The sequence below is a fragment of the Ananas comosus genome, linkage group 2 (assembly GCF_001540865.1).
Source record: "Ananas comosus cultivar F153 linkage group 2, ASM154086v1, whole genome shotgun sequence".
NCBI lineage: Eukaryota > Viridiplantae > Streptophyta > Magnoliopsida > Poales > Bromeliaceae > Ananas > Ananas comosus.
Window position 1 is genome coordinate 5,259,978 of NC_033622.1, and position 16,685 is coordinate 5,276,662.

At 34.5% G+C, this 16,685-nt stretch overlaps 1 protein-coding gene across 1 annotated transcript in view; it reads right to left on the reverse strand.

Moving 5' to 3' along the window:
- The window catches only part of LOC109728662, a 73,480-nt gene that overhangs the window by 46,088 nt on the left and 10,707 nt on the right, over window positions 1-16,685 (reverse strand). Inside the window, exon 2 of the mRNA XM_020259135.1 lies at window positions 913-1,908. Within this exon, the coding sequence (XP_020114724.1) occupies window positions 913-1,908 (996 nt within the window). The remainder of the gene's footprint in view (window positions 1-912; window positions 1,909-16,685) is intronic.

Here is a 16,685-nt window from a genome sequence, read left to right on the forward strand (position 1 = left end):
TCTTTGGTAAGGCCGATACTTTAAGATCCTTGCCTTAACATTACACAACTGCAAAGCACTAAACAATACGTTTTTAATAATATCCTGGCATAAACAATGGAGAAAAAAATATTCATCAACAGCACATCTATTGTTCCACCGTATCATAGGAAATCGACTCTTAAACAGTCCCTAAAACAAGACTGCATCAATATCCATTAGAAAAAGCATCATTTACATTAATCAGCCAAGTAAAGATGTCAATCTTGCCTAAATTTGCCTAATGCTGCTCACCCTCCAAAATGCAAAATGCTTAACACCTTTTTTCCAACACTTCTTTGTACTATCCAGTTCAGAAACTTACAATTATATCTCTCAAACACTACAATGATATCTCTCAAACTCTTCATACTATATGCTTGAATTTCCTTAAAATATTGAGCAAAGGCAATGAAATATGTGGTAGAGACCAACTAAAACATTTTAGTTTGAAAAGTTTCAAATAGTAGAGAAACATTTTTCGTTCATAATTGAGATTTATTTGTGATTCCAACATGTTTATTATATGATTATTGTTTGGCGCAGAAATGCCCAAGGTATTGTTCTTTTCATAATTCTCTTGCATTAGCTGATGATTTTTTTAAATATAACTCCTTTGTACTTTCTGACAGTGTAGTATTTGAGTACCCATTCTGTATGTAAATCCATAGTTAACGTCATATGGGAGCATTAGCAGTGTAATTTTATTTATTACTTGGGGAAGGAAAGACGTCATATTATTACGAATATAGTAAAAGAAGGCACATGATTCAAGAACATATAGTGAACCAAAAAAACAAATAATCATGGTAATCTGTTAAATCTTGGGAAGAACCATGAGAATGCAGTCGAAAGATGCTATAAGTGAGAATGTGAAAGATTAAGGTAAGGAACCTCTTAAAGAAGGCAAGTGCAGAGACCATAGTAGAAGTATTCAGCTGGAGAGAACCATCCCATAGCTTTTCAGCAATGATAGGAGATAATTGGCCGGCAGCTAACTTTGTTGGTTCATTCTGAGAAGGCAGCTTATTGCCAATCTCAATTTGTTTTGTAACCACCTCTTCAGAACTATATGCATCCTTACTTTTTGAACCATTCTTCTCCGAAGTTTCGGTCAAAGAGTTCACAAAAGATTGACCAATGTTTTCCACCCTTTCACAGCTTAGACTTAACTGTTCATTGTTAATAGGTTTTGAGGACACTGTCTCTTGTATGATGGTATAACTTTGTTCTCTATATCTTATGTTCAAGTGGTCAACAGAAATGTTGTTGCTATCATAATTTCCATGTGAAATTGCATCATTATTAAGAGATTGAGTTGCTGAGAACTGATGCGGTTTAATTGACATGCCATAGTTTGCATGGTCCCTTCCATATGAAATTGTATCACTATTAAGACATTGAACCTGATTAGTGATTCCAGCAGGAAACGTCATACTTGAAAAGGAAGATCCTTTCTCATTGTACGTGATGGAATTGAAGCCACCAATTGCACCTTCTGGTGTTTTGGAACCTAGTGTTTGCATAATAGTTGGCAAATTACTCAAATTGCAAAACTGGGAGTTCCCAGTTTGAGATTGTGTATTGAAGGCTTTAGTAGCAGGCTGTAAATTGTAAGCAAGAAATTCTTCTGTAGCCCTCAAATGGGAATTTGTTTCCTGAGGAGCAACTACACCTTGTTGCAAATATGATTCTCTATTTGAAAGGTGGTCCGCATAAAAGCTAGTGTGAAAATCGAAGTCCGCAGCTTTCCTTTTTCTTAATTCTTCAGTAGGAATTGGCGTATCAAAGGCAATATGATAATTCATTCCTTCACCTGGAACCATCATGCTTTGTTTCCTATTATTCCACATTGGGAGTGAACAGTGCACAATCAGCAAAGCACCAAGCCTGCAACCAAAATATTTAAAGTCTGTCAGAAGCCAGAAAATAGCACACCTGTACTCTTATCAAGGAAAGATAATTACTTCAATCTGTAGGAAAGTCGTTGAATCTAGCAAATCTGTCCTTCAATAAAAGTTTTCTTTCCACAAAGAACTCTTCTATATTGGTTTCTTTATGTTTGGGTACATTAAATTCTTTTGTGCAGGGAGTGGGGAGCGGTGAGGAATGCTAGAATCCTAGCTTAAATGCTGCACATTGCACAATAGATTCAAGCACTGCCTTATCATGCCCTTGGCATGCACTACAATGAGTGGACAAGATGCAAAACAGAATTTATATGAACAGAGGAGCTACTCCAACATGTATACCATAAGGTTTCCAACTCATTATCATCTTCAAATTCTTGAAAAAGTCTTGTTCTGCTTTCAAGCTACCTAATTATCCTTCCGTTGCTTTAAGACTGGCTATTAAGAGAGGGGCATATAGACGACTACACAGATAGAGATGAATGGGAGAAGAGAGAGGGGGGGAGGGGGTAGGTAAAGAAGGGTGTTGGGGTTGAAAATTTAGATCCATATATTATAAATAAAATCTTTAATAAGAAAAACAAGAATAACAATTTCATACTCACAACATTATAGCAAACGCTAATTAATTGTCTATTTGCATAATTCAGTTTGCTCAATATTCAAATCATCTTTAAAGATCTGACCTATCACAATATGACAGATGGTGAAGTTACACATAGAATATGCAAAATAAATGTTCAACAAAATGAAAACATTCCTTTTGCTTATTTCAGTAGAGTACATTGAATGTACAGAAATGGCTATAACAGAGTTTCTGTTATTCGTATTAACAGCTACTCTAGGAGGAATGTTTTTATGTGGTGCTAACGATTTAATAACTATCTTTGTAGCTCCAAAATGTTTCAGTTTATGTTTCTACCTATTATCCGGATATACCAAGAGAGATGTATGATGATCTAATGAGGCTACTATGAAAATATTTACTCATGGGTGGGGCAAGCACTTCAATTCTGATTCATGGTTTCAATAAGGCCATGAATAGGACCATTTTACAAAATAACCCTCTAAAATTTTGTCATTTGCGAAATAACTCTGCCAAAATTATATTTGGAAAACTAACCCTCTATTTACAAGAGGGGCAATTTTCTCTTAAAGACAGGTGAATGATTCACCGTCTTCATAAAGACGGTGAACGCTTCAGCACTTTCCTAATTTCTCACAAAAGCGGTGAATGATTCACCATCTTTCACTTATTTACTATTTCTATAATCCTAACAACCACATAAATACTTCAACAAATCACATATAATCTTAACAACCTTAAAATTCTAATAATCTATCCATACAATCCTAACAATCAAAAATATTCTAATAATCTATCCATACAATCCTAATAATCAAACATCACATATAATCTTAACAACTTGAAAAACCTAATAATCTATCTATACAATCCTAACAATCAAAAAAATCCTAATAATCTATCCATACAATCCTAACAATCAAACAAAAATTCTAATACTCCACACACAATCCTAACAACCTCACTTTTTTATTTCTGTATAATCTACGTACAATTTTAACAAACTCTTTTTTTTTTCCCAAAAAATTATGAAAACAACGGTGAATCGTTCACAGTTTTAATGAATGCGGTGAACGATTCACCGTCTTTAAGAGATCTTAGAGACTTTCAGAATGCGGTGAATGATTCACCGCGTTTTGAGAGTTAGTTTGTCAAATATAAATTTGATAGGATTATTTCGCAAATTATAAAATTTTAGATGGTTATTTTGTAAAAAAGTCCCAATGAATAAGATCCTAATATCCTAAGGTTCAAGTATGACTTCACTGCAGAAATAAGTGAAAAGCCAAGCCTGCCTTAACCCAAATAACAAGTAACGCTATTAAAGAATATTAAACAATTATTGTTCTCCAAAAAGTTAAGCTACTAGAGAACGTTGTTTTTAATATTTTTGTTCAAGACTCCCTTCACGTCCAGCTCGAGACACTTTGATAGGCCCAAGACTTAGATTTGAATTAAATGAAAGAATTAATAGTAAAAGTCAGACAGACTCAAAACTAATGGCCTTTTGCTCTAAATACCGGATTAAATTATATGAAACAACTATTGTTCTCCAAAAACTTGAAGCTTCTAGAGAACCGCGTTTTTCTATTCATATTCAACAAATTCCAATGCGATATATTGGCAAAGACGCATCAAAATTATAGAAATAAGTTGTAGCTAATATTTTTCATGTTAAATGCTCAACAAGTAACATTTTATGCTGCAAATGTTACTTGATAATTCTTTCATACGAATTGTGCTTGTCTATGTCAAGAATAAGGTAGTGTAATGTCTCAATATTTAACTATGTTTGATAAGATCAAACTTTAGTGGTAGCTAGAAAAAGTAGAGGCAGCTAGAGGGAACTGTCGTCTAGCAACTAAAAAGGAAGCAAGCAAAAGTTCTACTCTTTTTCGATAGTTGCAAACTTACGAACTAGGCAAGGTACTAATGTCTACTGTTTTCCAGTGATAGTGAGGGATGGTGGCGACAGTGAACAAAAGGGTTTGATTACTAGTGATGGCCTTGTGGATAGTAACATCGGTAGTAAGAGTAGTCTCTATAACTAACAATGTTGAGCATCGCAGCAGTGACCATTAGTCTTGGCTTTTGCTACAGGTAGTGGTAGTGATGTGTACAACTTATTAGGACTAGCCAATGTCAAGAGAAGGTTGTGACAACATTATAGCCACTGTTAGTTGACAAGGATGGTGGTTTTAACCATAGCCAAGAGCAGCCACCTTCACCACAAATGCCCAAGTATAATTTGCAACCTCAACAATGAAAACAAAGACAGCCATTCACCTTTAATGGTTGTCATCCAGTGGAAGCATGATAAACTAGTACAGTCTTGGGGAGGCAACAACAGTCAATTCTAGTGTTTGCTACCATATGGTCGATGGTGGCTAGCGGTAACCAACGATAATGGAGGCATATGATAGTAACCAGCACAAATGATAATGGCAATGACAACAGCAAAGTCTTGAGGAGGCAACAACTGTCAGTTTTAGTGTTTGCTATCAACTGACAGTCAATTCTTGCTGACAATGTCAACGATAACCCACTTTACCAACGACACAAATGGATGTTAATAACTTCCTAACCATAGATGAAACTTCAAATGGATTGGCTTTACCTTTAATCCATACTAAGTTAACCATCAATTCCCTCTCTACAAGCTAGTCAATTCTTGTAACATTTCATAAGACATATAGAGTACAAAAATCTAAGGGTGAAATGTTATAGCTTTTTCACCTCTTTAACACCCTACCAAACGTGTTATATGAAGGCTTACTGTGACTAAATCAATTAACTATTCAAATAGAATACCATTCAAATATTCCTACTCCCGCATTGTAAAATAGTCAATGTTGTTCTCCAAATTACCTGACAAGGAATGTAGTGTTGTAACAAGGTAGAATTACTTAAAATGTTACCATTCTCGCAATAGCTTAGACTCTATGAGTTCAAGAGGTGGCCCCCACCGGCGTAGTACTTTATCCCTACATAGCATAGTTCCAACATTTTAGTCAGCTACCTGTTCTTATATCATATGTAGCGACACCATATGAAATAACCCAACTGGCCACTGTTATAAGCAACTTTTTGGGCCCAAACCACCAACCCGAAACACTTAAGACCAAGTTAATGCCCGTTTGGCCAAGATATTTGGTTTAGTGCTGTTAGCAATAATTTAAGTACCGTGAGACGGGGTCATGCCGGAAACTTGCCGGCACAGTGCATGCCGGACCATGCCGATACGTACCAATCACCAAAAATTCATGTGTGCCGACACATAATAACATGAAATATTTATTTTCTTTAGCAACAAAATATTCTAACTGTTTATTATGTATTTTTATCAAATATTTTGAACTTCATTGAGAAAATTACTTATTAATTTAAAGAATAGAGGGTTTTAAGCTATGCCATCAGTACGGAGGCTGTATCGTACCGATATCTAGTCGACATGATACGACATGATAGATACAGCCAGTGCTGATGGGCATTTAAATCCTTGGCTGTTAGAGAAGTGTTGCAGGGTATAATGTCATGCTGTTAAATAGCTAGAGGGTTTGGTTCTTTATAAAAAAAGTGTTGTAGGTTACAGAAAGCTGTTTGGTAAATATTTTGATAAAGTGCTCTAAAGTACTTGAAGTGCTAAAATTACCAAATACCGATTGTTCTGATTTAAAAAATAAAATAAAATTTTATACAATTTCCTATGAAAAAACCAAATTTACAAAATAAAATAAAATATAATTAAATAAAAACATCACTTTCATAAAATTATTTCTACCCATAATTATCTATTAAACTCTATTAATCTCCGTTTCTTTATCTTAATCCCAGACTAATTTAATCCCACGCCACCCACGCCACCTCAAATCCTATATGTTCCTTCGCCCTCGCCACTTCGAACCCTCCCCCACTCCCACCGGTTCGATCCCTGCTTTGTCATCTCTCTCAAAACCCTAATAACCAAAGAGAGAGAAGAGAGCGCGCGCGACACCTCTTCTCTTTCGCCTACCTCCGCCTTTCGCCAGAGAACTTTGCCACCACCGCGATGTCCACCGCTAAAAATCCTAGCAGCTCCGATGGACCAAAGCAGGCCCCACAAAAGCAATCCCCGTTTAAGGATTAGAAGCAGCCCGCGTCCAACGAGCACAAGAAGAAAAAGGATTAGAAGAAGGATGAGGATCTAGTGAGTACTATGCTGATGTTGCTTAGAAAATGAATGCACTGGGTATGCATCTTGAATTGAAATGTATTTTATTTTTCTATTTCTTTTTTTAAGACTAAAATAGAAAAATGATTTTGAAAGCTTCGCAATTCGAACATTTCTCCCTGAATAATTAATACCTATATTTAGATCTTCACCACTTAATCCCCCTTTCATGACATTTTTTTCCCTAAAAACTGTTAGAAACTGTTTAAATATGATACAACTAATTAAAAATAGGTACAACAAGTATTCAGATCGTATTGCAATCTTTTCTAATGAAAATATAATGGTGGACTAATCAACTACAAACAAAATTTAGAGTGGAGGCTACTCTTTAAGTTTGTTTAATTTTTTGAGATAAGTTGCAAATCACAAAGTTTTCCTAGGGATTTTGCATTTTAGCCTTTTCTTAATTTTTGTTAGTGTGTGTATGATGCATATTTTAGTTTTCGAAACTTCAAATGCCGCATGAGCTTTGAAAATCCTAATAGAAACCTATCCTACTATATTTGAGGCATAGGAAAGATACAGATTTCTTTAATAAATCTTGAAGGATATGAATTGCTATCAAGAAATTGAAGAATTCAACAATGCAGGCAAGTTACAGAGCGAAAATACTCTTATATTAATGCTTAGCTTTCTATTCTCTATATTTCAATCATGAAATCGAGCGAAAATATTCTTATATTTATGCTTAATTTTCTATTATCTATATTTCAATTATGAAATCGTTTATGTCGTTACGAAGATCAGCTCATATCAAAAGCTTCAAAATTGGCGATCATGTTGGCATTGGAATATGTTGACTCGTGCAAAGATTGCGAATATTGCAATGATTTTCTTGAGGTTCACTATTCAAAAAGGCCAATCGCTACTTTCAATAGGATCGACATAGAAGGCACCACAGTCGCAAAGGGGGATATTCAGGCTATATTGTAGTGCATAAGAGGTATATCATTTTTCATTAGCTAAATCAATTTTCTTTTCCGATAACTACGTCACCATATCGAATCCATCGAAATGACAAAAAATGAACACTGAGAACCACAACTTTTGTCCCACTTTGGCAACTATAACAATTCCTTTTCTTTTATTGAATTTCCATGTACTCCTATTTTGCCATAATAGTTATCTAAAAGAATGCTTTTTTTATTTTTTTTATAAAAAATTAAAAAAGATGCGTTCATCATGTTTTAATGGGAAAAGTCATTGATTCCTATATGTTTTTGGTGTGCAAGGTACTTAACCAATGGTCCCTCGGCATCTGTGAGAATTATCTAATTGTGTTGTTATAATATTATAGGAAAACATTTAGGTTTACTGGTGGTGTTTCTTGGTGCTTGGCTTTTGGAGGCTGTGTAGGAATTTAGCTTTAGTTTAGCGAGCATTTTGATGGTGGTAGATGGTATAGTTTTTGGCATATCAATTGTCATTTTGCTATGTTGTATCTTCCAATTCTTTATGATTTGTTGGATTAGATAGCGGACTTGGTTATCCCTATATTTGTTTCTTATAACAAATAATTTATGAAGAGATATTCCTCATTTGATATACAAGTGCTTTTTTATTGATTTATGAGGTTTCTGTACATATTACGTAAAACTTTAGGAGCTAACTCCATTGTACATTATATGTAAAACATCTCTATCCAGTTAACTGAAATCTTTAATTATTTCATTGAATCGTTATGGATTGATAATCCAATGTCAAGAGAAAAAATCTTAAGAATGTGAGCCTACTCAAAATCATTGTTTTGTAGTTTTTTTTTGTCCTGTTGTGTTGTTGTTAGTATTTTATTTGGCAATGTGTTGGATTTTTTTGTTATTTCAAGGTGAGAAATCCGTGGTCTTTGGTCTGAAGTTTGGAGGAACTCTCTATCTTAATTTCGACGTCGTTGCTTAAGATACTATCTACTTCGTGAAATTTCTACAAAGACTATATTGCCCTTCATGTATGTGGCGCTATTTTTTGTCGAATCTCTAAAAAGTAATATTAGCAACTAGAATACGCACTCAGCCTTATATAACTAAATTAAATGTAAGAGATCAGAATATGCTTTCCTCTTTTGCTTTAATATTGCAATGCTTAAATAAATAAAGAATATGTTGTTTTTCCCCCATAATCTGAAGTAATTATATGAAAACATATATAATTTATTGAAGGCTAAATAATTCTTTGTTTTAGACTGGTCATTCATTAGGTCTTATGTTCATGTGTTTTTATATGCTACATCTCATTAATGGATTAGGCTGTAACAAATAAGTTTAGCTTATTTATGAGTCTCTCGATTCTCTCTGATAAAATGTAGCATACAAAAATTACAAAACTTGGTTAAGTGCACATTGAAATTGTGAATTGATTTTATATCTTCAAATAAACTTCCAAATTAACTAAATTCCCTACAAGTTCGGACACAATTTGGATTAAAATATTCCAACCTGAAAAGAGTTTGCATTTAAGCCTGACTCGAGTCATGCACAATTTTTCTTTGATTCATTTGGATGAAGTTGCTTAGGGCTGGATTAACTAAGATTAATATTACACTAAGTCAGATGGATGTATATTTTGAAAAAAAAATATAAATCTATATGGGGTACAAATGATTTAGAATTTTTGACGAATTCCTCTATGAACTGTTAGTGGAAGGATTGGATTATTTTTTGTGACCCAGAAAAGAATCATTTAGGATGAAAAAGTTGGAGAATGCAATCATGATTTTTAAGGGCATTGCATCGCTTGAATTTAAAATTTCTTATTTGATTTGAGTAGTCACTAAAAACTTGCCTAGGTTGAGTTTAGATCATTACCCTCCTCACTTGAAATAAGTCGGATCAGTTTGAAATTGAGTTTAGAGTTCCAATATGGCTTTTATTTATTACAGATTTGATTAACCTAATACTTATGATTCAGTTCAGCATAGGAAATAGGTTTTAAGGCCAATGAGGAAAAAAATGGGTGTGCTAGCATTCCATTTCCTGAAAATACATGGACTAATGATGACCAATTTGAATTTTTCCGAGTAAAGATCATAGCTAGAAGTAAGCAATATTGAGCTGCGGAAGCTTTGGTTCATATTGCAGAAATTAAATCAACAAAGTTGGCAATTTGCTCAAACTAACACTCAGATGTTAATGGTCCATCGAACTATCCTGCTAACTCCTTTTCTCTTTTTACTCTTTCCATCAATTAAGTTTTGACTTTGATTTCTTTTATGTAATTTTGTAATGTAAGAACTCAAGAAAATTTTGTAATGTAAGAACTCAAGAAAAGATAAGAGTAAGTTTCTTTGTAACTTTGCAGTTAGGTTTTTTCATCAATTAAATACACTGATACTTACTGAACTTTTAAAGTATTGGATAGAAGCTCTTAACATTTTACCTAAAAGTAGTTTTTTTTATCTAAGTTTGCTTTCGTGTCAAATTCTAAGATCTGCTTGAAGACATACATTTTGCATGTTGTAATTTTCACCAAATTAGCAAAGAAATGCTACTACTAAACTAACCCGTCCCGATCAGTGTTGAACCTTTCTTTCTATTGAAGCTTGATTAGAATTTCAATTTAAACAAAAAAAGCCATTGCCCTTTGTGATACCCTTGAAACTTCAGATTCGACAAAGAATCAACAAGGTTGATCAATTAAAGGAAGAAATGGGCAAAATTCAAATGACAGAGTCTGTTGACAAATTACAGCTATTAGCTTTGACCTATCAAATCAAATTAATATATTATTTTTTTAAATCATCTCAGATGCTTTGCTCCACAAGAGGGGATGCAAGATAATGGGGTATTAGCGAGTTACATCTAATGTATATTTCCTTCTGCTTTTAATAAGGATTATGACAAGGCCTTTAACAATATAATTATGTTTTATATATTAGATTATTCACTCATGAAAATAATGTTCAAGTATGAATTAAGACTCATAAAATCGTGAATATTGGTTCATAGTGCTTGATTAATAATGTGAACAGAGTTTCTTATTTTAATTTCTTTTGCAATTAACAAATTGATGTCTCGAAATAAGAAAATTAAACTTTTGGATTTTTTTGGATGATTTTTTTATATTAGTTTTTTTTCTCTCCAGTTAAATAATATTCTTCAGTTCATGTGAATAATATGTTGCTAATTCACATGCTATTAGTCTTTAATCTAGAGCTATAGATGTTATTTTTTGTCTAATATATAATATTAGAATATTTATTTTGGTAGTTATACCTTTTAGTAGTATAAAAAAATTTATTTCATATTTCAAATGCTTTTTAATTAGTCTTATTTTGGTGCTTTAGATAATTACCTATTAATTCCTTCCCTAATCTGGAATTTAGGGAACCAAGTATATATTGGTTGTATTTGTAGCAAGGGATTTCCTTCATCATCAACGACGACAATGGCCACACTACCGCAAAGGCTATCAAAGATAGTACTTTCACTCCTATTAAATTTTTACTATTATTTTATTTGTAATTTCTATGATTATGATAATATAGAAACATTACTTATCTTTCTTAATATTGCAATGAACTTTCCTTTCTTTTTTTTTTACTGGCTTATTCATTTTCATTATTTGGTTTAGATATTTTCAGAAAGAAAGATACTTCAGTTTTATTCTTTAATTTTTAATTATTCAATACTGAGATTAAAACACTTAAAAATATTAATGCACATAATTAATTAATAGGGTTAATTGCAGACACGTCCCTGCAAACATGGTGAATTGTAAATATATCCCTGCAAAGCTCAACTTTCATGAGTTATCCCTATAAAAGTCCTAATGTATTCAAATATGTCCCTCTGGTTAGGATCCGTTAGAGAGCTGTTAATTTTTTAACAGTAGAGTTGCGAAATGACAATTTTGCCCTTGCCCTCTTTCTCTTCCTTTTCATCTTCACGCTACGGGAGCAGACGGCGTCGGCGGCAACGGCGACCTTGCGGAGCTTGTCGAGGTTTTGCGGCCAACGAGGATGAGGAAGAGGCGGAAGGCGAAAGCACGGCCGATGCCGTCGAAGGGGCCCGTGACGACGGCCCACGCAGGCACCACGACGGCGACGACGATCGGATCATTGACGACGACAACGAAGAAGAAGAAGAATGAGGAGAAAAGGAGGAGGAAAAGGAGGATACGGAGAAGAAGAGGAAGAAGAAGAAACAAGAGAGGAAGAAAAAGAGGAAGAGGAAGAAGAAGGGCAAAATTGTCAATTCACATTATTAATTAACCATGGTTAAGTATTTTAACTGTGGTTAACGAAATTTCTCTAACGGAGGTTAACGGCAAGGACATATATGAATACATTAGGACTTTTGTAGAGATAATTATGAAAGTTGAGCTTTGTAGAGATATATCTGCAATTCACCATGTTTGCAGGGACGTGTATGCAATTAACCCTAATTAATAATAGCTACAAACGATAAGTACGTTTGTGTTCTTCAATAATTATGTATTATAAATTATTTTCTTAAATAACTTTTAATATTGAAGTCTAAAGCATTAGTCTAAGAACCGTAACGATTAACTATAATATTGTCTATCCGCGGCATCGTGCGAGTTCCTTAACTAGTTTTAATATTAATTGTATAACAAAGAAAAGTTCTTTCACCAATCAAATTTAAAAATTTAACTACTAAGACAATTCAAATCAAAATAACTCAAAATTGATGGGGTGTTGAAAAGAAAAGATTAAAGCACATGGACCCCCATAGCTACAGCTATGTTGAAATAAGACATTTAACTATTTTTTATTTAAATGCTTTAGCGAAAAAAAAATAGATTTTGTTAGATTGTTAGAGCTTATGCTTAATTTCGATAGTTTCATAAGAGATTTTTTAAGTTCAGGAATTGTCAATAGAATCCAAAAATAAATAAATAAATCTAATTCATCAGTAGGAAAATGGTGATTACAGTTCCTTGGTAATTTTACTATTTGATTCTTTCTGCTACATTATTCCAATCTACTTGCAAGGAGAGAGAGAGAGAGAGAGATGAAAAGAAGAGAAGATGATATAGCGACGGGAAAGAGAAACAAGAAGATGATAGGCGAAGGAGGTATAGATAATTGGGAAAGAACAGAATTTAGTACTTTATTTAGCGGTATAATGGTACATTTGTGAAAGAAATGAATTAGCCCAATTTTGTATTCCGCCTTTTGGTTTGTGAAAACACCTCAAATAGAGCCTCTGCATTAAGATCTCCCACAGCAAATTTTGCGGCGAAGTACCACACAAACTATTGAGGCTTCCGCATCCAAACATCCCATTACCTAAACACGCCCATTCTGTCACCGCAAAAGCTAGTCAAAAAAGGCCCTTGCTAGTACTAATGTGCTAGTCATGCATATCGCCCTCAAATTCCCCCAGATTATTGAAAATGGAATTATTGGGGTGTTACAATGTAAAATAGACCAAGGACCCGCGGGCCAACACAACCCAGCATGACCACGAATCATGCTAGGCCGCCCTCTATTGGCCCTGCAACCAAGCACAACACAGCCTGCAACCATCATGAGCTATGTTGAGTTGCCTCTAGCCAACGTAGCATATTTTTTTCTTTTCTCTTTTACATCTTCAATTTTTTTTCTCTCGAGTGTAATTTAATTATTCAAATTTTGAATAATTTCTATAAAAGTTATCTAAAAATTATTTACCAAATAAATAACAATAAAATCTTTATAAAAACAATGTTGAAAATTTTTTGAAAACAGGATTAAAAATTAAAAGATTTATAAAATAAAATTGGGCCGGCCCGCATCCCATCTAGCTTAGTAGGGCCTAGAATATTTCGAGTGTAGATTGTATCAGTCATTGGACCGATAAAAGGAAGCCCAGATCCAAATCCAAGATATATCCAGCCACCTGTAGACCTAGTGCTACCCGGACTAATGCAGGTTATGCTGGCCTAGCACAACTCATTTACATCCTTATGAATGTGGGATTTTGAAGCTGGCTGCTAACATGTCCATGGTGTAATAATACTATTCCACATAGCACTTAGTTGATTGGTTTCCACACTTCCAACTAGCTATCTTCTTTGATATTATATGTCATGACGCAACTACCCCACTAGCATATGCACATGTTGGGACCAAAATGCTAAGCCGAAGTTACTAGTATTAATGCGCTAGTCACGTACATGGCCCACAAAGTCTTTAACAATGTGTAATCTGGAATTATTGGGATGTTATACTTTGTGATACCCTATTTCAAATGTTTCACAATTTTCTTGTTATTTACTTTCAAGATAAATTGGTATTAAATAATCTAAATGGTAAATTTCGAGTACACTTTTGGAGGAAAAAAATAAACTTGTACTCTTACGATTTTAAGGGTATTAAGAAGCTAAATACTTCGGTAAGTTTGGCTTGGAAAAAGAAATTGAAATTGTTTTCCATCAACATTTTATAGGAAGAATTTGGTCAAAGCTAAAGAGAAGTGTAATGTTAAAAGTTCATGAAGAGTGTAATATTAAAAGTTCGGATAATCCAAACCATTTGCGTATTGGACTAATCTAATAGAACAAAATAGCAAGTCAGCGCTATCATATTCTTTTTGTTACTCCTACAGAGATGGCTTTTGAGGTGTTTAAGTCATATCTGGTACTAGGCTTAGCTAATTGTCTTTGTGAAATTGAAATTGTTATTAGAAACAAGAGATAAGCCCCTAATATCTAGAGACTTGTAATTATCTTTTAGATCTTTGATTTCTGAAAGGCTACAACTAAACCGTGCGATGGATTACAACAAATGGCATTGGATTGACTATCAAAACAAATCTAGGTATTATAGCAAAGGATGTAACTTGTTTAATTTTGTTGAAGAACTAACCCAACCATATAAACAACCCTTGAAGACCTTTCTAAATTCTAATCTCCTTTATATCACTTACAAATATTCTATAAAGTAGTGTGCGGTATGCAGATACATATGCAGGTGCGTATGCAGATACATATGCAGGTGCATATGCAGACTAATTATAGTAGAAAGAATGTGTGTGTAGTGTGTACACATGGGTACATATGCGGCCTACTTATTAAAGAGAGAGAGTGTGTGCATGCGTGTGTGTGTGTGTGCGCGTGTAGTTACAAAAAAGATGCATTATGTTTTTTAATTAAGAATACATAAATGCACTAAAAACTACCTACAAAAGCATTAAGAATAATAATTTCCTTTTTTATTAAAGCAGTCATTTACAATAGTTATAGTCACCAAACAAATCAACATAATTAAAAAACTAGGGGAAAAAAAACACATACCATTTTAAAAAACATGCACGAACATGTAAACATTATCATCAAATATGAATAACATGGGTTCCTTGACTTTATTTTGGCTTAATTACACTTTAGTGCACTATACTTGATGCATGCAAAGCATTTTTTTCCCCCCTTTCGTTAAGCAACAATCGAAGAGCCACTTGTTATAAATAAGAGAACAAAAAACGATTCAACAAAAAAGAAAACTGAAATGATTGATTGAATCGCAAAAAAATATATTAACTTCTGTTGGAATGAAAGCCAAGCATGAACTTAGTCAAATCACAACTTATTTGAATAACACTCCTTAACGAAGCAACAAACAATAAAACAAAGCTTCCTAACTAGTCTCAAAATAAACTTCAGCCAAAAGAAAGACAAGTCCAGGTTTGTGGAGTGTAAGATAAAGGTTTTAAGTCACAAGATAAGCTTCAAAGGGGATTTAGATAAGCTCAAATGGAAATGAAGAGATTTCATTTTGTTTCTCATTTGTTTCCAAAATGTATCATGACCAATTCCTCGGTCCAAGATCATGAGAACCATCAAAGTTCATTTCAGCTGCAAGTAACTCCATTCTTCTACTATTCTGGACAGTTTTTGGCAGCAAATCAGCACTACAACTGCTTCAGCTTGTAATTCACTGATCTACACAACAAAAGGCAACGAAACAGGGCGGTCAATGCAGCTTCTAAGGAGGTCACGGAAGCTTCATTTCAGCTGTCAACTCCGAGTGAACTAGTTGTGGACTTAAACAAATTGTGGGACACTAGAGCTTGAACCTAGTGGCATGAATTGATCACTTGTTTCCCTAATTGAAGGGTAAATCGACGCGTGGGACAACTCGAATTGGGATTCCGGCGAGCCTACGGTGTCCGATTGGGAGAAATTGCCGATTTTTATTCGTTAGCCGTGGGTCGAGCTAAATCGGCGAAAAGAAAACACAAGGCTTGGTTTTCACGCCCCAGACGCCAACACGAGGTGGGGGGTGCTATCCGAATTGGTCGAGTTTCATTCTATGTCTAAGTTATCATTTTTGGCCATGTATCATAATGCATGAGAATTATGTTCTAGAATCATATGAAATTCTTGATTGGTGATTGCGTGCTTTTGAATGTAAATTGGAGCTTATGATTGCATGATATTCTTTATGCCTTGGACGGACAAGGGAGACTCTGTCCATTCGGCGGTCTGTGCGCATGCCCGAGCCGACCAAAGTGGCGGTGGCAGGGCGTGACAAATTAGAGTGAATAGCCACAATGGCGACAATCATAAGAGGGAGGAATGGCCAATCCAAGCTCAACAACAATGGCAAAATTTATAAGCAGGGCGTGAGGCTAATGTTGGCTCAAGTAGAGAAGGAGAAGAAAAGCCAATCCAGGCTCAGAGTAGGAAGAAGATAACACCCAAAACAGGGCAGCAAAGAGGCAGTAGCAAGGTTTTAAGTGCCCGTCGGCACGGGCCGTATCCACCGTAGCGTACCGTGCCAACAAAATACCGGCACAATACAGACCCCGTGCCGTGGCACAGCTCAAAACTCTCTATTCTTTAAATTAGTAAGTAATTTCCTCAAAAAGTTCAAAAGATGTGATAAAAAGACATAATAAATAATTAGAATATTTTGTTACTAAAGAAAATAAATATTTCATGCTATTATGTGTCGGCACACAGGAATTTTTTTGACCGTCACGCATCGGCAAGGCTCGGCACGCACAGTGCCATACCG